At 41.6% G+C, this 24,207-nt stretch overlaps 2 protein-coding genes across 2 annotated transcripts in view; one reads left to right on the top strand and one right to left on the bottom strand.

Moving 5' to 3' along the window:
* Positions 1-24,207, top strand: part of LOC131993935 (echinoderm microtubule-associated protein-like 6) — an 87,790-nt gene that overhangs the window by 34,542 nt on the left and 29,041 nt on the right. Inside the window, exons 4-21 of the mRNA XM_059360014.1 lie at positions 2,849-2,947; positions 3,542-3,610; positions 4,114-4,299; positions 5,211-5,346; positions 11,142-11,215; positions 11,531-11,658; positions 12,308-12,445; positions 12,679-12,820; positions 12,922-13,036; positions 13,883-14,092; positions 14,492-14,659; positions 15,346-15,452; positions 17,718-17,836; positions 17,935-18,121; positions 18,710-18,815; positions 19,432-19,525; positions 21,387-21,487; positions 22,487-22,689. Of these exons, the coding sequence (XP_059215997.1) occupies positions 2,849-2,947; positions 3,542-3,610; positions 4,114-4,299; positions 5,211-5,346; positions 11,142-11,215; positions 11,531-11,658; positions 12,308-12,445; positions 12,679-12,820; positions 12,922-13,036; positions 13,883-14,092; positions 14,492-14,659; positions 15,346-15,452; positions 17,718-17,836; positions 17,935-18,121; positions 18,710-18,815; positions 19,432-19,525; positions 21,387-21,487; positions 22,487-22,689 (2,382 nt within the window). The remainder of the gene's footprint in view (positions 1-2,848; positions 2,948-3,541; positions 3,611-4,113; positions 4,300-5,210; positions 5,347-11,141; positions 11,216-11,530; positions 11,659-12,307; positions 12,446-12,678; positions 12,821-12,921; positions 13,037-13,882; positions 14,093-14,491; positions 14,660-15,345; positions 15,453-17,717; positions 17,837-17,934; positions 18,122-18,709; positions 18,816-19,431; positions 19,526-21,386; positions 21,488-22,486; positions 22,690-24,207) is intronic.
* Positions 246-2,212, bottom strand: LOC131993927 (nuclear factor 7, ovary-like). The gene has a single exon (XM_059360006.1). The coding sequence runs from the start codon at positions 2,024-2,026 to the stop codon at positions 629-631; it is 1,398 nt and encodes a 465-aa protein (XP_059215989.1). The 5' UTR covers positions 2,027-2,212; the 3' UTR covers positions 246-628.

The raw sequence follows: 24,207 nt of genomic DNA, 5'->3' as shown, positions 1-24,207 counted from the left end.
CCCGCCCTTCACAATAAAAGCCCAATAATGCATGAACACTGCAAATGCCGTAAAGCTAATTACTTTATTTACAAATATTAACCAGAACATGGAAGTTGACATCTATTATTAAATACAATGAGAAAGATTTCTTTTTAAAGTATTATTGAATTGCTTAATGTTCTTGTATGTTAAATGAAAGTAAATTCTATGTTAAAATACAAAACATACACATCTTATTGCTGAATGTAAAATTAATTAAACTTTATGCTTTCTTAGAGTGAAACTTTAAATTTAACGTAAAGAAATGTAAAAAGAAATCTTAAAAGAACAGTAAAAAGTTTGACAGCAATAGTTGTCATGTATTTAACAGTATTTTTTTTATATAACACCCTCAAACACCAGTAAAAGAAAAAAACAATCAATGAGAATTAAGTTTTTACAGAGAATTAATTTTAAAGATTTGATCAATAATCAAACAGGAAACCACGGAGGCGCCTGCCAGTCACAGAGTGATTGACAGCTCTTTGATCTGAAGTTACATCATCATGACATCATCATGACATCATTTCCTCACACTGACAGAGGATAAAACACAAGGACAACATGGTCACATGTTCCTCAAAGACTTCAGAACGATGCTGATCGTCTATTCCTGTTGTCCTGCAGCCACAGAGACCTTCTCTGGTAAAACCTGCAGTGGTTGATCATAATCACTATTGTAAAAATATGGAAACAGTCTCTCAGTGAAAGTGTGTGTGAAGGTGTGTATCTGTGTGTTAGTATCAGCATCAGAGAACGACAGCGTTCCTTTGTTCCAGTCCAGATTCACTCTGATCCTCTGGAGGTTCTTCTGCACACTAAGAACAGTCATTGGGTCTGGTGCTGACAGCACAAAGTATTTACCTTCACGGAACCCCATTCCCCAGAATCCAGACTGTGGAGCTTCTTTCCTCGGTACAGATTCTGCTAACACACCCAGGAACCAGCGTGTACTGTCTCCAACCTGGACGTCCCAGCTGTGAGTCCCTGAGTTAAAGCCCTCAGAGCCCAGAACAGAGCAGTAACCACCAATCCTCTCTGGATTATCAGGAAGCTGCTGTTCCTCTCCTGGTCTCAGACTGGTCAGATCTTCAGACAGGAAGAGTTTTGGATCAGCAGTGTTTGGGTCCAGAACAACAGGACAGTAGGAGACCATGTCCTTCATCTTGTTCCAGATGTTGAAGGCCAGGTTGCCCAGGTGTTTGGCCTGGTCTATCAGAGCTCCTGAGGGCAGCTGTGGATCCTCCAGCAGGAGGCGCTGCTGGACTCTTTCCACTGCAGCCTTGTAGTTTTGCAGGAATGAGAAGTGTTCAGCTCTCAGCTGGTCTTCTGTGGCTCTGACTGTGTCTGAAAGAGCTGCTATCTCTCTGCTCAGAGCCTCCATCTTCTCCTTCGTCATCTGACTCTTCTGCTCCTCTTCCTCCCTCAGTGCAGCCATCCTGGCCTCCTCTTCCTCTTCTAGAAACTGGTGAAGCTTCTTAAACTGCTCCTTAATCTGCGTCTCTGTGCGTCGGGCCTGGACCTGAATGTGTTCTGCTGTTTGATCAAACTTCACTTTAACTTCTTTAAAAACCTCTAACTTCTTCTTTAAAGGCTCCAGAGTTTCCTGAAGTTCCTTCTTGTGTTGTTGTGGTAATTCATAGATGGGTCTGAATTTGTGGTTGGTGTGTTTTTCTGAGTGACTGCAGACGACACACACTGGCTGCTGATGGTCCAGACAGAAGAGTTTGAGTTTCTCAGAGTGCAGACTGCAGAAACCCTCTGAAGCTCTCTGATCTCTCTCCTGTAAGAATCTCTCACACAGGTTCTTTAACGCCAGGTTACAGGGTGGAAGCCTCTTTGAAGATCTTCTCTTACAGACCGGACACTCTCTGGTTGGATTCCCCGTCCACCAGCTCTGCAGACAGTCTCTACAGAAGCTGTGGCTACATTTCAGAAGAACAGGATCTTTAAAGATGTCGTGGCAGACAGAACAGCAGAAATCCATCTCTGATCTGGAAGCCATTTAGTCTCTGGGTGAAGCTGAAAACACAGCAGACAAACAGCTCAGCCACTCCCTGTTCTCTCAAAGTTACTTTACTTTCCTGTAAAACTGTCCTTCAGTTTGTGGATTCAGCAGCTGGGTGAAGTGGAGCTGTTCCAGTATTCCCAGTAATCTCCTCAAGTCGTCCTCTTTCAGTCAAAGTGGAGGTTTTAGTCTGAAGCTGAATCTTATCGTCTGTCTCTCAGAGAGTGTGTGTGTGTGTGTGTGTGTGTGTGTGTGTGTGTGTGTGTGTGAATAACAGCCTGTTTCCTGGTTTGTCTCATGTGAGTCAGCTGATGGGCGGAGCTTGAACACAACATTTTATTAGGTTGAGTCTCATTCCAAACTGGTTAATAACTGACCTGCAGATATCTGTTCTGTGTTTCCCCACGAGTCTCTTTACAGTCATGCTGTAACATGCAGTAAATGTGTTATTGTGTCCTCTTGTGTGTGAGTCTTTGTGCATCCTGGGGTCCCTAAACAGTCTGTGAGCTGCATAAATCGGGTCTGACTGGAAAGCTGAGACTCTTGTGGATTCAATGAGCCCATTTGGTCATTTTCGAAGGGGTCCTCTGACCTCTGACCTCTGAGCTATCTGAATGAAAATGGGTTCTGTGGGTACAAATGAGTCTCGTATTTAGAGACATGCCCACTTTACGCTGATAACATGCATATAAATGTCCCTAAACAGTCTGAGAGTTGCATAAATCTCTACATTTTTCTTTAACATGACTCTCTCTCTCTCTCTCACTCTCTCTCTCACTCTCTCTCTCTCTCTCTCTCTCTCTCTCTCTCTCTCTGTAGCGGTTAGCTTCGGTCGGCCTGGACGCCAAGAACACAGTGTGTATCTGGGAGTGGAAGAGAGGGAAGATCCTCGCCACCGCCACCGGACACTCAGACAGGGTCAGCCTCTGTGTGTGTGTGTGTGTGTGTGTGTGTGTGTGTGTGTGTGTGTGCATGTATTTATCGTGTGTGTGATAGTGTGTATTATTTGTGTGTGTGTGTGTGTGTGTGTGTGTCTGTGTGTGAGTGTGTGTGTGTGTGCATGTATTTATCGTGTGTGTGATAGTGTGTATTATTTGTGTGTGTGTGTGTCTGTGCGTGAGTGTGTGTGTGTGTGTGTGTGCATGTATTTATCGTGTGTGTGATAGTGTGTATTATTTGTGTGTGTGTGTGTGTGTGTGTGTGTGTGTGAGTGTGTGTGTGTGTGTGTGTGTGTGTGTGCATGTATTTATCGTGTGTGTGATAGTGTGTATTATTTGTGTGTGTGTGTGTGTGTGTGTGTGTGTGTCTGTGTGTCTGTGTGTGTGTGTGTGTGTGTGTGTGTGTGTGTGTGAGTGTGTGTGTGTGTGTGTGTGTGTGCATGTATTTATCGTGTGTGTGATAGTGTGTATTATTTGTGTGTGTGTGTGTGTGTGTGTGTGTGTCTGTGTGTGAGTGTGTGTGTGTGTGTGTGTGTGTGTCTGTGTGTGTTCTAACATCTCCTCTGTTCTCCAGATCTTCGACGTCAGCTGGGATCCGTTTCAACAAAACCGTCTGGTGAGCTGCGGAGTCAAACACATCAAGGTAACACACACACACACACACACACACAATAATACACATACATTTAACACACACACAAAAATAATACACACACACGATAAATACACACACACACACACACTCATTAATACACACATTAATACACTCACACTATCACACACACACACATGAATACATATAAATATACACACACAAATACAGACACACACTCACACATTAAATACACACACACACACACACACACACCCAACATTAATACAGAAACATTTATGGTTAATATTTATAATAAATTTTCCTTTTTTCATGGCGTTTGCAATTAATGTAGAAAAACAAGAAAGGAAACTGTAAAATAAAACAGTAAATTTCTGGAAATTATAAAAAAAATGTAAATTTTTTTTTACAGTGCACTTAGCCAAAGTGAAAATATAATAAATGAAGTGCCTTCTCTGCCTGCCTGTCTCTCTCTCTCTCTGCCTGTCTGTCTGCCTGCCTGTCTGCCTGCCTGTCTCTCTGTCTGTCTGTAGTTCTGGTCTCTGTGTGGGAACGCTCTGACTCCGAAGCGAGGGATCTTTGGGAAGACGGGCGACCTGCAGACGATCCTCTGCGTGGCGTCGGCTAAAGATGACATCACGTACTCCGGAGCGCTGAACGGGGACATCTACGTCTGGAAAGTCCTGAACCTGATCCGGACGGTCCAGGCTGCACACGGGGTCAGAACCCTTCATTTAGAGGAGGAAGTACAGAAACTGACTTTAGCATTTATAGATACCTCAACGTTCTATTTATTTTATTTATTTATTTGTTTTTTTTTATTATTGTTATTTTATTATTATTATTATTATTGTTTTATTTTTTTATTTTTTTATTTTAGCATCAAAAGTTAAACTCCAGACTGCAGTTAATGCTTGTTTTCATTATTATCTTTATTCATTCCTCAATAAATTAATTATTTCTATCTAATGTCAGAAAATACTAAAAAAAATAAAAATTAATGTTACAATTTTTCAAAATTAGCACAAAAAAAATTACTATAAAAATAAGACAAAATAAAACAAAATTGAAGAAATTAAACTGAATAACCTGACTCGAATTGTTTTGCATAAAAAGTTTACAAAGGACTGGATTATGTTTTAATTATTGATTGATGTGCTTATTAATTTATTAATTGATTCATTAATCGTTCCATCTATTTAATGTCAGAAAATTTGAAAAATGCTCCTAAGAAATATGGTTATTTTGTCCAAAAATTCAAAATAAATATTGCTTAAAAAACAAAGATACAAAGGTAATCTTTACATTTTTCATTTTAATAGCAGAATATATTATGAGTCATTTTTAATCTGCATCAGCAAATTTGTTGACCTGATTTTGGCACAAAAAAATAAAATAAAATGTTTATATATTTTAGATTTTTTGTTTGTTATTGTTCGGTTCTTTATTTGCACTCGACCCACTTTGTTTCCCTCGATAATTAAAGTTTTATTTGATCTCATCAAGTCTTAATGTGAAACAAGAAGAATTTAATGGTCTGTTGTTCATTAAGTTCCTCTTTGTTATTTAAAGTTGTGTTAAAGTGTGTGTGTGTGTGTGTGTGTGTGTGTGTGTGTGTGTGTGTGTGCAGGCTGGGATCTTCAGCATGTACTCCTGTGAGGAGGGTTTTGCCACCGGTGGCAGAGACGGCTGCATCCGTCTGTGGGACGCCGACTTCAAACCCATCACCAAGATCGACCTGCGAGAGGCCGAGCAGGGCTACAAAGGTAATAAAAACTATTTAACACACAAACCAAACATCTACAGAGAGTAACAGTTAATGAAAGAGGAGATAATAGACTCATTAAATGAGTAACGTGTGATATAATTAAGAAGAATCCACCAGTGAAGGAGCCTGAAAAGGTTGTTTTCTTAGTGGCGTTGGACTTTAAACATCAGTCGAAGCTATGAAAGCGAGAAAATAATAGGTTTTTGTTCTTTGTTTCACTTTTTGTGGTTAGATGTGAATTTATTTTCACCATCAGCACGTTAAAAAAAATCTGCATGTGAATTTTCCACGAAGGATTGCATAAGTCAAAGATATTTTTAGTTAACTTCATACGTTTTTCTGCTGCACGTATCAGTCATCAAACAATTATTTATTTATTTTTTACATTTTTTTTTGTGCAAATGTTTCTGTTAAAACTCCATGCTTGGTGTGAAACAGCTTGAATACTCTCAAGCTTTATCAGGTTTTTTTTTTTTTTTTTTGTTCTTTTACATTTTTTTTACATCACTTTGAAATGATGAAATTTGAAGTATTGTCATGTTTCCAGCTTCTCCTGTCCTCTCCCCTCTGCTCTGTGTAAACACATTTTCAGTTAATATTTGTCTCAGGACCGGCAAAATTTCCGGAAAAAAAGACACAAAATTACAAAAACAAGATGTAAAATGACCAAAAAAGACACACATTTTCCCCCAGAATACACAAAATTACAGAGAAAAGTTGCAAAATTACCAAAAAAGACCTAAATGTCCCCAAAAAATAGACACAAAATTACCGAAAATAGACACATAATAACCAAAACAAGACGTGAAATTACAACAACAAAAATCCACATATTGTTCATATTGAAGTATTGTCATGTTTCTAGCCTCTCCTGTCCTCTCCTCTCTGCTCTGTGTAAACAGCCTCTCCTGTCCTCTCCTCTCTGCTCTGTGCAAACAGCCTCTCCTGTCCTCTCCTCTCTGCTCTGTGTAAACAGCCTCTCCTGTCCTCTCCTCTCAGCTCTGTGTAAACAGATTCTCAGCAGAATCAATCATGTCTTCAGTGTCTCTGAGGAGCAGATTTAATGTTTTTAACAGGATCTGGTTGTTTTATAACGGTAACTTTTATTAACATTCAAGGTCTGTTGGAAAGTTCAAACTCTGACGATAATACCCGTTTTTACAGTGAATTTTTGAAATTTTTTCAAAAGAAAACATACTTTTCAAACCTGCCCACAGAATTCCACTAACTTTTAGACTTATTGAAGCTACAAAGATCAGTTCAAATATCACATTTTATTGCATAAATGGATGAAATATTTATTCTATCTCCTTTTCATCTCAATGAAACGCAGGTTAAACCAGGCGGAGACCTTTAGACCGCGTGGAGCTCCTGTTAATGAGCGCTCTGGCCTTTCCGTGTCTTTGTCCCTGACTGGATGTTCAAACCTTTTATTCCTCTACAAACCTCAAGTCAAATATCACTATCTGTGTTCTTCTAAAGGCAGACTGTGCACGTCATCCTGCTCAGCAGCATAAAGAGAAGAGGGAAGGTCAGTGTGAAGCACTGCCAGCTGAAGGCTGTGATGCTTTTGTCTCTCTTTGAAAAAGAAAAAGAAAGAGAAGATGAAGAAGCAGAGGAGGTGGAAGTTTGAGTCTTTCACTTCGCTTCAGCTCGTTTCTGTTCTCTAACGGAGACATTTGATTGCGTCTTCCTGTCTTCAGCTGCCTTTCTGTCTTTGAGGAGAAGTTTTTAAGGAGAGCAGGGTGTGAAAGTTTGTCTGAGACTGACCTGATTCTGGGAGGTGGTGGATGTCTGAACTCGACGGTATTCCTTCGGGAGGAGCTGCGGGGGTTAAGCCCCCTGGCCTCCTTTTTTTTTATTTTTATAACTCCTGTGAAGATTTCTGAGGAGAAAGTTAGAGAAGAAAGCCTCTGTTATCCCCGCTGCCAGTCAGAGGTGGATTTGGAGCTGGAGAAGGTTGAAGTTTAACTGTCAGAGAAAGACTTTTGGTTTTGTCTGCAGTGACGACAGGAAGTGTTCCAGACGTTTCTACTGTCTGAAAGTCAGATTGTTAAAATGTTGGAGAGAGAAGTTTTGCACCGTTATCAGCTTTGTTAGTGGCAAAATCTGCAAAATCTGTTTAAAATCAGATTGAAATATTTCAAAACAACTATTCAATTCGATTGCTGTGAACTTTTGTAAAGTGTATTGTAGTGAACTGCTTATTGGCAGCCCATTCAATGACCTTCTAGTAGGTCCAGGAGGTTGTTATCAACCTATTCAATGACTTGCTCCACCTTTTAGTCGGTTCAGTAGGTTGTTATCTGCCCAGTCAATGAACTCCTCCACCTTCTAGTAGATCCAGTAGGTTGTTATCAGCCCATTCAATGAACTCCTCCACCTTCTAGTAGATCCAGTAGGTTGTTATCAGCCCATTCAATGAACTCCTCCACCTTCTAGAAGGTCCAGTAGGTTGTTTTTAGACCATTTGATGACCTGCTGGTAGGTTCAGAAGGTTGTTATCAGCCCATTCAATGATGATCCACCTTCTAGTAGGTCCGGTAGATTGTTACCAGCCCATTTAATGACCCTTCTCCACCTTCTAGTAGGTCCAGTAGGTTGTTATCAGCCATTCAATGACCTGCTCCACCTTCTAGTAGGTCCAGTTCCAGTAGGTTAGTTCCTGCCCATTCAATGAACTGCTCCACCTACTAGTAGGTCCAGTAGGTTTTTATCAGCCCATTCAACTACCTGCTCTGCCTTCTAGTGGGTCAGTTTCTGCCCATTCAATGAACTGCTCCACCTTCTTGTAGGTCTGGTAGGTTGTTATCAGCCCATTTGATGACATGTTCTACCTTCTAGTAGGTCCAGTAGGTTGTTATCAGCCAATTCAATACTGTTACACCCGATAACAACCTACTGCACCTACTGGAAGGTGGAGCAGTTCAGTGAATGGACTGATAACAACATACTGGACCTACTAGAAGGTGGAGTAGATCATTGTCCGTACTTAAGGGATGATAACTGCTCAAAAACGCACATTTAATAATCTAATAACGCCAAAACCGTCTGAGAGGACACACCTGTCTTCTTCATTTGTCATCTGTTCTCGGCTCGACTCCCACACGAGTCTAAACATTAAAAACAAAAGTGTTTTTGAGTGTGAGGAGGAAGAGAAGATGTCAAAATAAAACGAGGGCAAGTCATGATAAGTCTCCTCTCACGTTTTTCTCCTCCGGGCGGTTTCAGAAGCGATTTGTTGAGGTGAAGTTTTTCCTCCCGGCTGCTATTAACACTTGAGAGATGACACATCAGAATTCCCTCCTACAGAGCTCTTACGCTGCAAGTCTTTCCAATTTGCTTCCCTAAACTCGTCTGGTATCCGGCCCGCTCGGCTCGGGAAGCTCCAGGGAGGAGTCGGTAACAAAGTTACAGGAAACCTCACACGCTGGTTCATGGCCGCCAGCGACAGCAGACGCTCTAATTGCTGAGCGCTGCGCTGCTGAACGGCTCTGCTAATTAGATTTCAGATGGTGGGGAGCAGGAGTGTGACGGAGAGGTTGGAAGGTACTGAAGGAGAGAAAGTAGAGAAAGAGTGTGTGTGTCACTTCTTCAACAAAAGTTGAAATATTTCCTCTGGCAATGAGTCAGTCTGTCACTTCTGGGTCCTGCTGTAGATCTGGAGAAATGTTTTCTTTTTGAATGGTAAAAAACTGCTTTATTTCCCTCTGAGATGTTGTGAAGTAGAAGTATAAAGCAGCAGAAAAGATCACACTTAAGTACCTTTCATACCACTAAATGGTATATAAAAGCAATTCAAAAGTATTCAAAAACAGCCAAATTAACCCTAGACTCCTAAAAATGAATGCCAGTTTATTTGCAGATTAATTAGAGATTTTCTGTTCATAATTGCGTAATAAATATTGTTTTATATTGTATATTATAATATACGAAAAATGTCCTTAGACCAAGACCTTAAGAACAGCAGAGAAAATCCACACTGTCTGAATGCTCCAGGTCTCTAGTCTGGATGCTCCAGGTCTCTAGTCTCTGAATGCTCCAGGTCTCTAGTCTGGATGCTCCAGGTCTCTAGTCTGAATGCTCCAGGTCTCTAGTCTCTGAATGCTCCAGGTCTCTAGTAGGGATGCTCCAGGTCTCTGGTCTGAATGCTCCAGGTCTCTAGTCTGAATGCTCCAGGTCTCTAGTCTGGATGCTCCAGGTCTCTAGTCAGAATGCTCCAGGTCTCTAGTCTCTGAATGCTCCAGGTCTCTAGTCTGAATGCTCCAGGTCTCTAGTCTGACTGCTCCAGGTCTCTAGTCTCTGAATACTCCAGGTCTCTAGTCTGGATGCTCCAGGTCTCTAGTCTCTGAATGCTCCAGGTCTCTAGTCGGGATGCTCCAGGTCTCTGGTCTGAATGCTCCAGGTCTCTAGTCTGAATGCTCCAGGTCTCTAGTCTGGATGCTCCAGGTCTCTAGTCTCTGAATGCTCCAGGTCTCTAGTTTGGATGCTCCAGGTCTCTAGTCTGAATGCTCCAGGTCTCTAGTCTCTGAATGCTCCAGGACTCTAGTCGGGATGCTCCAGGTCTCTGGTCTGAATGCTCCAGGTCTCTAGTCTGAATGCTCCAGGTCTCTAGTCTGGATGCTCCAGGTCTCTAGTGAGAATGCTCCAGGTCTCTAGTCTCTGAATGCTCCAGGTCTCTAGTCTGAATGCTCCAGGTCTCTAGTCTGGATGCTCCAGGTCTCTAGTCTGAATGCTCCAGGTCTCTAGTCTGGATGCTCCAGGTCTCTAGTTGGAGGTCACAGCAGCTCATTTTATACACTGAGCTCAAGTTTCACTCACTAACATCATCTCACATACAATATATGGTGCCTCACACGGGGCACCAATAATGCAGGGATTTTATTTCGAACAGTTATAGGATGTCTGACGGAACATCAAACATCAAAAATGTAAAAAGGGGTAAATCATAAATGCTATCCCTCCCATAAATACATCAAATATGCAAGGATGAATCTTGAGAGTTTGGACTCATTGAATCCACAAGAGTCTCAGCTTTAAACCCAGACCCCATTTATGCAGCTCACAGACTGTTTAGGGACCCCAGGATGCACAAAGATGGACACAATAACACAAAATAACTCAAATGGACTTAATCTTCTTGACTATTCTCATTAAATCCAGATAATGAGAGCTGGGAGCTTGAATCAGAAATGCCTCCTAATCAGTAATCATCGATCTCTCTCTGGTTTTCTGCCATTATCTGTTTTTTTCTTGACTTCCAGTTGGATTTAATCTACTCCTAACAATTTAACTTCAGCCTTTCAAGGCATCTTATTTTGAAAGTCTTCTTGTAAATTCTGCGGTCGACACTGTGCTCTTATTTTGAAAGCTGCACACGTTTAGCGACAGGAAGTTAAAAACAGTTAGTCACGTTTAGTGTGATAAAAACAACTTTAAAAGCTAATGTTAGCTCGCGGCTAACGAACGGTGTGTGGAACCGTGTGTTACCTTCAGTAAAATCTAATCTTTCCTCTCCATTTCTCCTTTCTTTCTTCCTCCACAATCGTATCATGTTACGTTATTTTCTTCCCCAAACTTTTGTCTCTCTTCCTCCGATTTCTTTGGGTTTCATCCTCCAACACACCATGTTTTTTAGACTTATCTTCCTGTCACCTGCCTCTCTTCTCTAAACCTTTACTAATTACTGCCGCAGTGCCTCGCAGCTCTTCTCTTCTTCCTCCACATATTTTGGGGAGTTATTTCCAGCTGATCTAATCCTCTTCTCCTCCTCCTCTTCTTCTCCTCCTCCAGGTCTTTCTATTCGCAGCGTCTGCTGGCGAGCCGACCGGATCCTGGCGGGAACGCAGGACAGCGAGATCTTTGAGGTGAGAAAGGAGACGAAGGAGTAAAAGAGAGGCTTTAAAGAGTTTTATTTTGGAGCTGAACGCTGTTTATAAGTGAAGGATTTTAATAACTTCATATAAGTATTACAAACTATAAAATACTGCCTGATAATCCCCAAACTTATCACACAAATAGATGAAAATAAGTCTGGATTTCAAGAAAAGATTCCAAAAGGATAATTTTATTCAGGAAAAAAAATCATCATTATCAGAAAGAAAATAATCATCATTAGTAGCAGTGTAAAGTAACGAGGTGTGTGTGTGTGTGTGTGTGTGTGTGTGTGTGTGTCTGTCCAGGTGATGGTGAGGGACCGGGACAAGCCTCTTCTCATCATGCAGGGACACAGTGAGGGAGAGCTCTGGGCGCTGGACGTTCACCCCAAAAAACCTCTGGCTGTCACCGGCAGCGACGACCGCTCCGTCAGGTCTCTCTCACATACACACACACACACACACACACACACACACACACACACACACACACAGACTGCTCCGCTGGGTTCAGTGTGTTGAAGGATTTTCCTCAGAGACCAACTAAACCTGAACACAGTCAGCTGATAAACAACAACAGCATCAAGACAGAAACACACTGACATGTTGTTGGGTTTCTCACTTAATTTATTTATTTATTCATTTATTTAGTGTGGGTTCCTCCCTTTGTGAATATTTATCATATTAAATATGTATATTATAGTATAGATTCATGAGAAAAAAGGGGCAAATCTACGAGAAAAAAGTTGCAGATTTATGAGAAAAAAGTGGCAAATCTACAAGAAAAAAGTTGCAGATTCATGAGAGAAAAGTGGCAAATCGAGGAGAAAAAAAGTCGCAGATATACGGGTTTTAAAGTGGCAAATCAGCAAGAAAAGAAATTGCAGATTTATAAGAAGAAGGTGGCAAATCTGCGAGAAAAAAAGTCACAAATAAATATACAAGACAAAAGTCAGAAAAATAATGTTTTGTGTAACCAAAATCACAATCAATTAAACCATGGAATATATCTAGATATCAACTCTTAAATTAAACTGTGTGTGTGTGTGTGTGTGTGTGTGTGTGTGTGTGTGTGTGTCTCAGGTTGTGGAGTCTGGTGGATCACGCTCTGATCGCTCGCTGTAACATGGAGGAGGCGGTCCGCAGCGTGGCGTTCAGCGTGGACGGATACCAGCTGGCTCTGGGGATGAAGGACGGCTCATTCACTGTACTGAGAGTCAGGTACACACACACACACACACACACGCACACACACACACAGTCAGGTACACACATACTAACATACACACACACACACACACACATATGTCCTGTATCCTGGTGTTAACTAGATATCCTCTCTCTGTATCATGATTACCTGGATGGTAACCTGGATGGTGACCTGGATGGTTACCTGGATGGTGACCTGGATGGTTACCTGGATGGTTACCTGGGTGTCCTCTGTGTCCTCTCAGGGACATGACGGAGGTGGTCCACATCAAGGACAGGAAGGAGGTGATCCATGAGATGAAGTTCTCTCCAGACGGAGCGTACCTGGCCGTGGGCTCCAACGACGGGCTGGTGGACGTCTACGCCGTCGCCCAGAGATACAAGAAGGTGGAGACATGGAGGACACAATGTTTATAATGTTGATACAGAGCCTCTCTAGGACTCACCTGTGTGTGTGTGTGTGTGTGTGTGTGTGTGTGTGTGTGTAGGTGGGGGAGTGTGGACAGTCCAGCAGCTTCATCACCCACCTGGACTGGTCTCTGGACAGTAAGATCCTGCAGAGCAACGACGGAGCCGGAGAACGTCTCTTCTACCGTATGCCCAGTGAGTCATGAGCCCATCTCATAGTGCCGTCCCACAAATGTCCCGCTGTGTTGCCAGAAAGATCTGTACCTGCTTTTCACCTCAGGGCGGTCATAGTGATCCCTCGAAGGCAAAGTGATATTCTGTCCTTTCATAGTGCATAGGTGGAGGAGACGTGAGACTGGACACTATGTGCACAGTTAGCCATGCCGGTTTGTTTACAAATATCCCGGCTTGGCGGGATGTCCCGTTCATAGTGGTCCTCCAACAGTCCCACCAATGTTCCTCTCTGTGACTCTGGAGGAGGAACATTGGTGAATCACTTGATCCCGGCGTCCCGCTTCGTTCATGATGGAGGAGAGACGTTACTGAGACGTAAATGTCCCGCCGTGAAACAGACCTATGAAAGGAGCTACAGACTCCTCACAGTTTGAGGAGTTTCTTAGGAAAAGGAGCAGTATTTTGTATTTGTTTTGTAGCAATTTTTAAGGTTTTTTAAGTGACCTTAAGCCATTTATGGTAGCCTTCAATCCATTAAATAATATTTAATGTCAGAGTTGGTCTGATAAACGAGGTTTGATGTTATCAGGATTTTCACTTTCAGGACAGAAAATGGACATAATAAAAGACAGAAAAATGAAGGACAGAATAGAGACAGAAGTCGGAGAGAAGGACGGTCTCGTCTCTTTAGAAGACAGAAGAAACGCTCTGCAGCGGGATGATTAAAATCTGCCTCGTCCACATATTTAATTTCTCATGTTTCTGATGATTATTGATAAAAATGTGCAAACAGGGTGTTAGTTATTATCAGATTTAAAGAGAGAAGAGCTGCAGAATGACTTTATGAGTCCTCCGTCTGTCCCTCAGTGGGGAAGCCCGTGGCTAAGGAGGAGGTGAAGGGTCAGGTGTGGGCGTCGTGGAGCGGCGTGCTGGGGTCAGAGGTCAGCGGCATCTGGCCCAAATACTCCACGGTCAGCGAGGTGAACGCCGTGGACGCCAACCACGCCGCCAACGTCCTCGTCACCGGGGACGACCACGGCCTCGTCAAGCTCTACCGCTTCCCCTGCCTCAGGAAAGGTCTCTGGGCTGATTTTATCTCCTCCTGTCCTCCTGTCCCTCCTCCTTTCTCTCTGTCCTCCTCCTGTCCCTCTTCCTCTCTCTGTCTCTAGTCCTCATGTCCCCCTGTCTCTAGTCCCTTTATCTACTCCTGTCCTTCTGTCTCTAGTCCTCTTGTCTCTCCTCCTGTCCCTCCTGTCTGTCCTCCTGTCCCTCCTCTTTCAGACATCCCTCCCTCCTTTAGTTCAGTAGTTAAACCATGTATATGTTTCTCCTTCAGGAGCTAAATGGAAGAAGTACATCGGTCACTCTGTCCCTCCTGTCTCTCCTCCTCCTGTCCTCCTCCTCCTGTCCTCCTGTGTCTCCTCCTCCTGTCCTCCTCCTCCTGTCCTGTAGTTAACCTGTGTGTTTCTCCTCCAGGAGCTAAGTGTAAAAAGTACATCGGTCACTCTGCCCATGTGACCAACGTCCGCTGGTCACATGACCTCCAGTGGGTTCTGACCACAGGAGGAGCTGACCACGCCCTCTTCCAGTGGAGGTTCCTGCCAGAGTCCGTCCTCAACGGGGGACTGGAGACCAGCGTCCCAGGTGAGAGGACCAGTTCAGACTGGACCAGTTTAGACTGGACCAGGTTTAGACTGGACCAGTTTAGACTGGACCAGGTTTAGACTGGACCAGGGTTAGACTGGACCAGGTTTAGACTGGACCAGTTTAGACTGGACCAGGTCTAGACTGGACCAGGTCTAGACTGGACCAGGTTTAGACTGGACTAGTTTAGACTGGACCAGGTTTAGACTGGACCAGGTCTAGACTGGACCAGTTTAGACTGGACCAGGTGAGAAGAAAAAAGAAACAAAAACCAGTCAGTGTTGTTGTTTTTATTTACCCCTTTAAATCTGACATTGTAAAAAAAATAATGATGCAACAAAATTAATGTTGCTGCCAATCATTGACCCATCCCAGGGCCTTATAATAATTAATAGTTAATACTCCTTTGATTTTTAAATTAATTTTCTTTTTTGTTTTTTTTGTTTTTCAGTAAAAAAAAAAAGGGGGATTTTGTTTAAACAGACTGGCAGTTAAAGGGTTAAAAACTCCCAAAATATCATTAAAATTTGTGTCTCTGTCTCTCTCTCTCTCTGTCTGTCTGTCTCCCTGTCTGTCTCTCTCTCTGTCTGTCTGTCTGTCTCCCTGTCTGTGTCTCTGTCTGTCTGTCTGTCTGTCTGTCTGTCTGTCTGTCTGTCTGTCTGTCTCCCTGTCTGTCTCTCCTGTAGACAGTCATGGGGACTCTAACAGTGAGGAGTCAGACAGTGATGTCTCTGACGTCCCTGAGTTGGACTCTGACATCGAGCAGGAGACTCAGATCCACTACGACAGACAGGTGAGTCTTCACTCTGACTGTTTATAACGCAGCTGCTCCTCAATCGTCTCCTCGTTCTCCTCCTGGGAGCTCCTAACAGCTCCGTGTCCAACAGCTCTCCTTATCTGCTCCGCCAGCCGCCGCCTGGCACGCCGCCCCGTTACCACGGCGCCGCCAGAGATCTGCAGCAATGTGCTGCTTGGAGATAGAGCTCAGAGTGTGTGTGTGTGTGTGTGTGTGTGTGTGTGTGTGTGTGTGTGTGTGTGTGTGTGTATGTGTGTGTTCAGATTTATCAGAAGCTGTGAAGTTTAATTGGACGCAGCAGGAAAACATGGAATATAATTAATAACATTGAGGTCCCGAGCACTAACAGTGTGAGGACCCTATTAAAAATTGGTCTGTTTATTATTATAACAGCAAATGAATCGTGTTTTTGAGGCTTTATCATATTCCAAAACTCACCAAATTTGGGACAAAATTCAATCCCGTCGAAAAATGTACGTATTACATTGGTTTCAGAAATGGGCGTGGCTAAATGACCTACTAGTGCCCCCTAGAATTGAGCCCCTAAAACAGGTTTGTTGTAGAGACACGAAATTTAATACATCCATGCATCATGGGAAGACGCACCAAAAAGTCTCAAGAAGCCATACCCAAAAACCAACAGGAAGTCAGCCATCTTGGATCAAAAATGGTGTTTTGTACGTTTTTCGCCATTTCCACGCCGCATACTTTTACAAACTCCTCCTACAGATTTAATCCGATCCACTTCAGACTTGTTCAGTACCATCATGAGGCTTATGATATCAAAATGTATTAAAAGCTTTGCAGACCGTCGCACTATTTGGGCGTGGCATGGCAGCAAAATGTGGCGTTTTGGCATAAAACACAAGACTGTATAACTTGACCATACATTGTCCAATCTCTCCTGTCCTCTCCTCTCAGCTCTGTGTAAACAGCCTCTCCTTTGTTTTGGTCACTTTTTATCACGGAAACTTTAGTAACTGATGATGCGTTCAAGGACTGTTGGAAAGTTCAAACTCTGACGATAATGCCTGTGACTGCCACAGTGAGTAAAATGTAAAAAGAGTTGTAAGTAAATGACTCATGTAGTCGATGTTGAGTTTCTGCTAACTTTGTAGCACTTCAGACACAATTTAATTACTTTTTCATGTTATATTCTGATTATTTGACTTTAACAATGTTATAAAATGGAGAAGGAATGACTGTTTAAAGAGAGGAAGTGTTGAGTCGGACGTCTTCAGCCACTGAAGGGGAAGAAAATATGATTTTTTTATATTCTAATTAGATAATTTGCCTTTTAGATGATTAAACAGTGAAGAGAAAACAAGTGGAGCCGAGTTCAGCTGCAGTGAAACGTTCTGTAACTCTCAGCGCTGATCCACCGTGACGCTCCAGAAATATGCTGTTTTTTAGAAATGTAAAGCAGCGTGAAAGTGGAGCGGCGCCAGTCCTCAAACCTGCTGGGAGCAAAACTCTCCCTGAGAAACTCAGACGACTGAAACACGCCAACTCATCCTCAGAGTCAGCAGCATGAAAAAGGAGCAGCTTGTTTCTGAGGAGGAGAAACAAGCTGCTCCTCGTTACAGTCGAGGAAGGATGTGATTTCAGTCTTTTATATAAAGGCATTTCACATGATTTATATTTTACGTATTTGTGTAAAAGCACAAAAGCTCATTTTTTTTTATTATATTTTATTTTTATTTTATTTATTTTTATTTTTTAGATTTTGTTTGTTTGTTAATTTTTTTTATTTAAATATTTATTTATTTTTAATTTTGTAAATATTTTTTTATATTTTGTTTGTTTGCTCATTTTTTATTTTTGAAAAATATTTCTATTTTATTTAATTATAAAATGTATGGTTCTTATTTATTATTATTTTTATTATTTTTATTATTTATTATACATATTATTATTATTTTCTTATTTTCTTTATCTTTTTTCTCTATTTATTTATTTATTTATTCATTCATATGCATTTTTTTATTTATTTAATTTAATTATATTATTTTATACAATGTTATTTTATTTATGGTTCTTCTTTTCATTATGTGTGTGTGTGTGTGTTTGCTCATATTTTTTTAAATTTTAAAATTTTATTTAATCATATTTTTAAAAAAAAAAATTGTATTATTTTGTTCGCTAATTTTTTTAATTTTTAAATGTTATCATTCAATTTTATTTATTTAAAAAATGAAATGTTTATTATGGTTCTTATTTTTTAATATTTGTGTGTGTGTGTGTGTGTGTGTGTGTGTTTAGGTGTATAAGGAGGACCTGCCTCAGCTCAGACAGCAGAGCAGAGAGAAGAAGCAGCAGGTTGGGTCTCTGAAGAGACAGAGAGGACCGGACCAGGGCCTCCGGCTGCAGTTCGTACACGGGTAAATAAATCAGAGTGTTTATGATTCACACATCAGACTCTTTACACACACGTGGAGGCAGAGAAACATGTCTGTGTGTGTGTGTGTGGTGTGTTCAGGTACCGTGGCTACGACTGCAGGAACAACCTGTTCTACTCTCAGGGCGGGGAGGTTCTGTTCCACGTGGCGGCGGTGGGCGTGGTCTACAACCGCCAGCAGCACAGCCAACGCTTCTACCTCGGACACGACGACGACATCCTCAGCCTCAACATCCACCCACTGAAGGACTACGCTGCTACTGGACAGGTACACACACACACACACACACACACCCACTGAAGGACTACGCTGCTACTGGACAGGTACACACACACACACACACACACACACACCCACTGAAGGACTACGCTGCTACTGGACAGGTACACACACACACACACACACACACACACACACCCACTGAAGGACTACGCTGCTACTGGACAGGTACACACACACACACACACACACACTGAAGGACTACGCTGCTACTGGACAGGTACACACACACACACACACACACACCCACTGAAGGACTACGCTGCTACTGGACAGGTACACACACACACACACACACACACACACACACACTGAAGGACTACGCTGCTACTGGACAGGTACACACACACACACACACACACACACACACACACACACACACTGAAGGACTACGCTGCTACTGGACAGGTACACACACACACACACACACACACACTGAAGGACTACGCTGCTACTGGACAGGTACACACACACACACACACACACAAGATCTGTACGAAGTAAACATTTAAATCCCTGAATGCATCCAGTGGATTCAGTGTGTGTGTGTGTGTGTGTGTGTGTGTGTGTGTGTAGGTGGGGAGGGACCCAGCCATCCATGTTTGGGACATCCAGACTCTGAAGTGTCTCTCTCTACTGAGAGGTTTCCACCAGAGAGGAGTGTGTGCTCTGGACTTCTCAGGTAACCTGTGTGTGTGTGTGTGTGTGTGTGTGTGTGTGTGTGTGTGTGTCCTCAGTTCTTCAACTTCAAGTTTTGTTGAATTAGGTTGTTTACTATTATTTTTTATTATTATTATTTTATTTATTCATAAAATTTTCATGATTATTGTGGTTCTTATTTTTCCTTTTCTTTTCTTATTTTTTCCTTTTGTTTTTTATTTTTAAATTATTTTGTTTACTCATTTTTTATTTAATTATAACATTTTATATTATTATTATTATTATTATTATTATTTGTTTGTGTGTGTTGTTTACTGACGATTATCAAACAGTATTTTACTTCTTTAATTTTATTATAATTATTATTATATCATTATTAATAATAATAATAATAATAATAATAATAATAATAATATTTGTGTGTGTGTAGCCACTCCTTCTATTCTTACCTTTCACAATAAAAGCCCTTGAAGTAAACACTGTGTGTATGTTTACCAAGGACACACACTCCTGTGTCCTGTTTCCTGTGTGCTGTGTGCTGTGTGTCCAGATATAGAAGCTCTTCAGCTTCAGCTCTGTCTGGATAGAAACACGTCATAAAAGCTGCTGATGACTTTCATCTGTTTGTTGTGAGGCAGCTGATGGAAAGAGTCTGGTGTCGGTCGGAGTCGATGACGGACACTCCATCGTGGTCTGGGACTGGAAGAGAGGAGAGAAACTCGCCACCGCCAGGTACGTCAACATATAATACCAAATACACAGTTTATGGTAGAAATAAAGAGTGAAAACGTGGAGTTAAACTTCCCAACAGTCCTTAAACTGGTGGCAACAAAGAGTTTACACTAAACCAAATCATGTTAGTTAATCTCTTACTCTTTTGATAATTCTTTTGAGTCATTTTTTTAAGAAAAAAAGGCAAAATCCTCTGATTCCATCTTCTTAAATGTGAATATTTTCTGGATTCTGACAGTAAACTGAATATCTTTTGGTTGTGGACAAAATGAGACATTTAAGTTCTTTGTGAAAACTCTGATTGACATTTTCCATCATTTTTCTGACATCTCATAGACCAGGGGAAGGAAACCTTTGGCAGTGACAAAAAAATCATAAGACATGCACAGTTATTTCTGTTTTCCCTATAAACGGTATTAAAACGTCCACAGCCGGGCACCTTAACATCTACATTTTGCCAACTTCAAGTCTAGTTTTGAGTTTCTCTAGCTGGACCAGATAGGCTGGATATTTCTTTGGTGTCCAGCTTCAGTTGCACTCGGCTCCTCGCTGCATTCTGACAAAATCATAAGAATGAATGCTCATTGTTAGCGTAACTGTGTCCGAAATCGGACACTGTTCGGCTGAGATTCTATCAAAATTTCACATTACCTACTAATATAAATGATCATGTTATGGTTCCAATTAATCAAATGGTGTGAAACTAAAGTCTAAGGAAAGTGGATGTTTCTGGGTAAGCCAAATACATATCACTGTTATCAACCATCGTTATCAACACACCCGGACCGTACTTCTGTCCTTCACAATACAATACAGTAAAAATAAAGACTAACCAACCAACCAGCCAACTAACCATCCAACCATTCATCCATCCATCCATCCATCCATCCATCCATCCATCCATCCATTAATCCATCCAACCAACCAACCAACCAACCATCCAACCAACCAACCAACCATTCATCCATCCATCCATCCATCCATCCATCCATCCATCCATCCATCCATCCATCCAACCAACCAACCAGCCAACCAACCATCCAACCATTCATCCATCCATCCATCCATCCATCCATCCATCCATCCATCCATCCATCCATCCAACCATTCATCCATCCAACCAACCAACCAACCAACCAACCAACCAACCAACCAACCAGCCAACCATCCATCCATCCGACCGACCGACCAACCAACCAACCAACCAACCAACCAACCATCCAACCAACCAACCAACCAACCAACCATCCAGCCAACCAACCAACCAACCAACCAACCATCCATCCATTCATCCGACCGACCAACCGACCGACCGACCGACCATCCATCCCAGCACACCCGGACCGTACTTCTGTCCTTCGCAATAAAATACAGTGCAGTAAAAATACAGATGCACTTTTATGATCATTGCCTGAGCGTTACTAATTACTTTCGTATTGTAATTAGACATGAATCTCCATCCACATAAACTAAATTTCACATGTAAATTGTTAAATATGTATAAATCAATTATAGCTACACTGGTGGTGGAGATCTTATTCAAAATGGCCGTGAAAACACCAGAAAGTTCGGCATTGCAGATGTGTACGATTTTTGGACACAGTCTCTATACTCATTAATAATGTTGGTCGGCTAATTTAGACTTAGTAGGCTGTTAAATCTTCACTGTGAGGCTCAAAATAAGGTTTGGGGCTCCATTCTGACATTATTTCTCTTTTTTTGTCCAACAATGGCTCTTTTGTTAGTAAAGGTTGCCGACTCCTGTTAAAGACCAAACAGTTAATCATCAATGATAAAAAAGCATAATTTACGACACTACCTGTCAGTATTTATAGTTTTGGTGCCTGTTTTTGTCCTGCAGGGGTCATAAGGAGAAGATCTTCGTGGTGAAGTGTAACCCTCTGCTGATGGACAAACTGGTCACTGTGGGAATCAAACACATCCAGTTCTGGCAGCATGCAGGTAAAACCGTCTCCAGTCTGGAACAGGCCTTATCACAAAGTCAAGGATCCTTCCTTGGTGGGATCCTTCCTCGGTAGGATCCTTCCTTGGTGGGATCCTTCCTTGGTGGGATCCTTCCTTGGTGGGATCCTTCCTCGGTAGGATCCTTCCTTGGTGGGATCCTTCCTTGGTGGGATCCTTCCTTGGTAGGATCCTTCCTTGGTAGGATCCTTCCTTGGTGGGATCCCTCCTTGGTGGGATCCTTCCTTGGTGGGATTCTTCCTTGGTAGGATCCTTCCTTCGTAGGATCCTCCATTTGTCGGATCCTCCATTTGTCGGATCCTTCTTTGGTGGGATCCTTCCTTGGTGCGATCCTTCCTTGGTAGGATCCTTCCTTGGTGGGATCCTTCCTTGGTGGGATCCTTCCTTGGTAGGTTCCTTCCTTTGTAGGTTCCTCCCTTTGTAGAATCCTTCCTTGGTAGGATCCTTCGTTGGTGGGATCCTTCCTCGGTAGGTTCCTTTCTTTGTAGGATCCGTCCTTGGTAGGATCATTCCTTGGTAGTATCCTTCCTTGGTAGGATCCTTCCTTTGTAGGATCCTTCCTTGGTGGGATCCTACCAAGGAAGGATCCTGCAAAGGAAGGATCTTTCTTGGTAGGATCCTTCCTTTTTAGGATTCTTCCTTGGTGGGATCCTTCCTCGGTAGCATCCTTCCTTGGTGGGATTCTTCCTTGGTGCGATCCTTCCTTGGTAGGATCCTTTCTTGGTAGGATCCTTCCTTTGTTGGATCCTTCCTTGGTAGGATCCTTCCTTTGTTGGATCCTTCCTTGGTAGGATCCTTCCTTGGTACGATCCTTCCTTGGTAGCATCCTTCCTTGGTAGGATGACGCAGTATCCTTCAGATTCAGCCGTTTGAGGATCCTTCCTTGACTTTGGGGTACAGCCTCTAACAGGTCCTGGTTCTGTCAGGAGACCCGGATCACTGACGGGTTCTCCTCCTTCTCCTCCGTCCGTCCTCCAGGTGGCGGTCTCACCTTCAGGCGTGGTGCGTTCAGGAGCGTGGGGCGTCCGGAGACCATGATGTCGGTGTGTTACGGGCGCAGCGAGGCGCTGGTCTTCTCGGGCGCCGCCACCGGAGACGTTTACATCTGGAAGGAGGCGCTGCTGCTGAAGACGGTGAAAGCTCACGACGGGCCCGTCTTCGCCATGTTCTCCCTCGACAAGGTTCAGTCATTTACTGTTTTATTCTTCTCAGAAACAAGATCCAGACTGGTGTCTTTAGACGAGATAAGACCAGACTTTATTTATCCCACAGTGGGGAAATTAAGTCGTCACAGCAGCTTAAGATAGAGACACATAGATATAGAAGACAGAATAAGAATATAAAATATAAGACACATACAGTCATGGAAAAAATTATTAGACCACCTTGTTTTCTTCAGTTTCTTGTTCATTTTAACCCTCTGGAGTCTCCAAAATCACCAAATCCTGACTTCTTCATTTACCTCTAAAGTTCTGGCTGTAAACTCCATGAGGCCAGTTTCAGTTTGATGATGATATACCAAGTAAAACTGGAGACAAGCTCAAATAGATTTAGTATCAAATGATAGAACTGGATGGAACCCTCTGATATGGTAGATTTGACACCTTTGTTCACATTTGAAACATTTAAAATTCTTTATTGAGCATGATAGTGTTTTGAAAGTTAAAAAAAAGATTCAAAATCACATTTTATGTTGGACTAAAGGACTAAAAAAGACACAAAATGACCAAAAAAACCCACAGAAGACACAAAATGAAAAAAAAAGACACAACAACAGACACAATATGATCAAAAAAGACACAAAAAGACATGAAAAGGATTAAAAAATGGACAAAATAGCCCAAGACTCCATAGAGTTAATGTCTGCTACAACTAAAGGAACATTTGTTTGGATAAATATAATGATAACAACAAATATATCTGATAAGAGTTTAATTTCAGAGCTGATATTTAGACATTTAACATGGTTTTATTGATCGTGATTTTGTTTACCTTACTCCACATGGAATAAAAGTGAGTAAAACAGACAAAATTAATTCAAAAACATCCACATAATTCTTTCCACGTTTAATGATTCCAACAAGAAATATCTGTGTTTAAAGTTTTCTTAAACTGATGCAGTTTTCTCCACCTATCAGTTCTTTTAAGAGACACTAAAACTCCTGAAGGAGCTGCTCTTCTCCTCCGAGCTCCTCGCTGTAATTATGACTTCTGTAGCTCATAATTACCACTTTACTAATTAATAGTTATGAATTATTATCTCATAATTACAAGAATAGATGTCAGAATTAACTGACTGAGGACTCAGATGTTCATAATGAAGAAGAAATGCTTCAAGAAATATATAAATAATCAATAAATAAATCATTTCTGGAAAATAAATTGAGGGGTAAATACAAAGGGAAAATAATAATTAATAAATAAATAAATATTTTTTTTGTAATAATGAAAGGTAAATGTAGAATAAAAAAATGCAATGAAAATCATTTATAAATGAATACAAAATTAAATATAATGGAAAATTAAATGGGGAAGCAAATAAAGAGGATAATTACCAGAATTGTCAAAAAATAAATAAGAAAGGTAAAAATATTAATTTATGTCACATTTAATGAAATGTATCAAAGCCTCAGTTTATTTTTAAGTATGTGGGAATAATTTGGAAAATATAAATGTAATAAAAATACATTTAAAAATGA

Source organism: Centropristis striata, chromosome 20 (genome assembly GCF_030273125.1).
Source record: "Centropristis striata isolate RG_2023a ecotype Rhode Island chromosome 20, C.striata_1.0, whole genome shotgun sequence".
Classification (NCBI taxonomy): domain Eukaryota; kingdom Metazoa; phylum Chordata; class Actinopteri; order Perciformes; family Serranidae; genus Centropristis; species Centropristis striata.
This window is presented reverse-complemented; position numbering and strand designations above follow the sequence as displayed.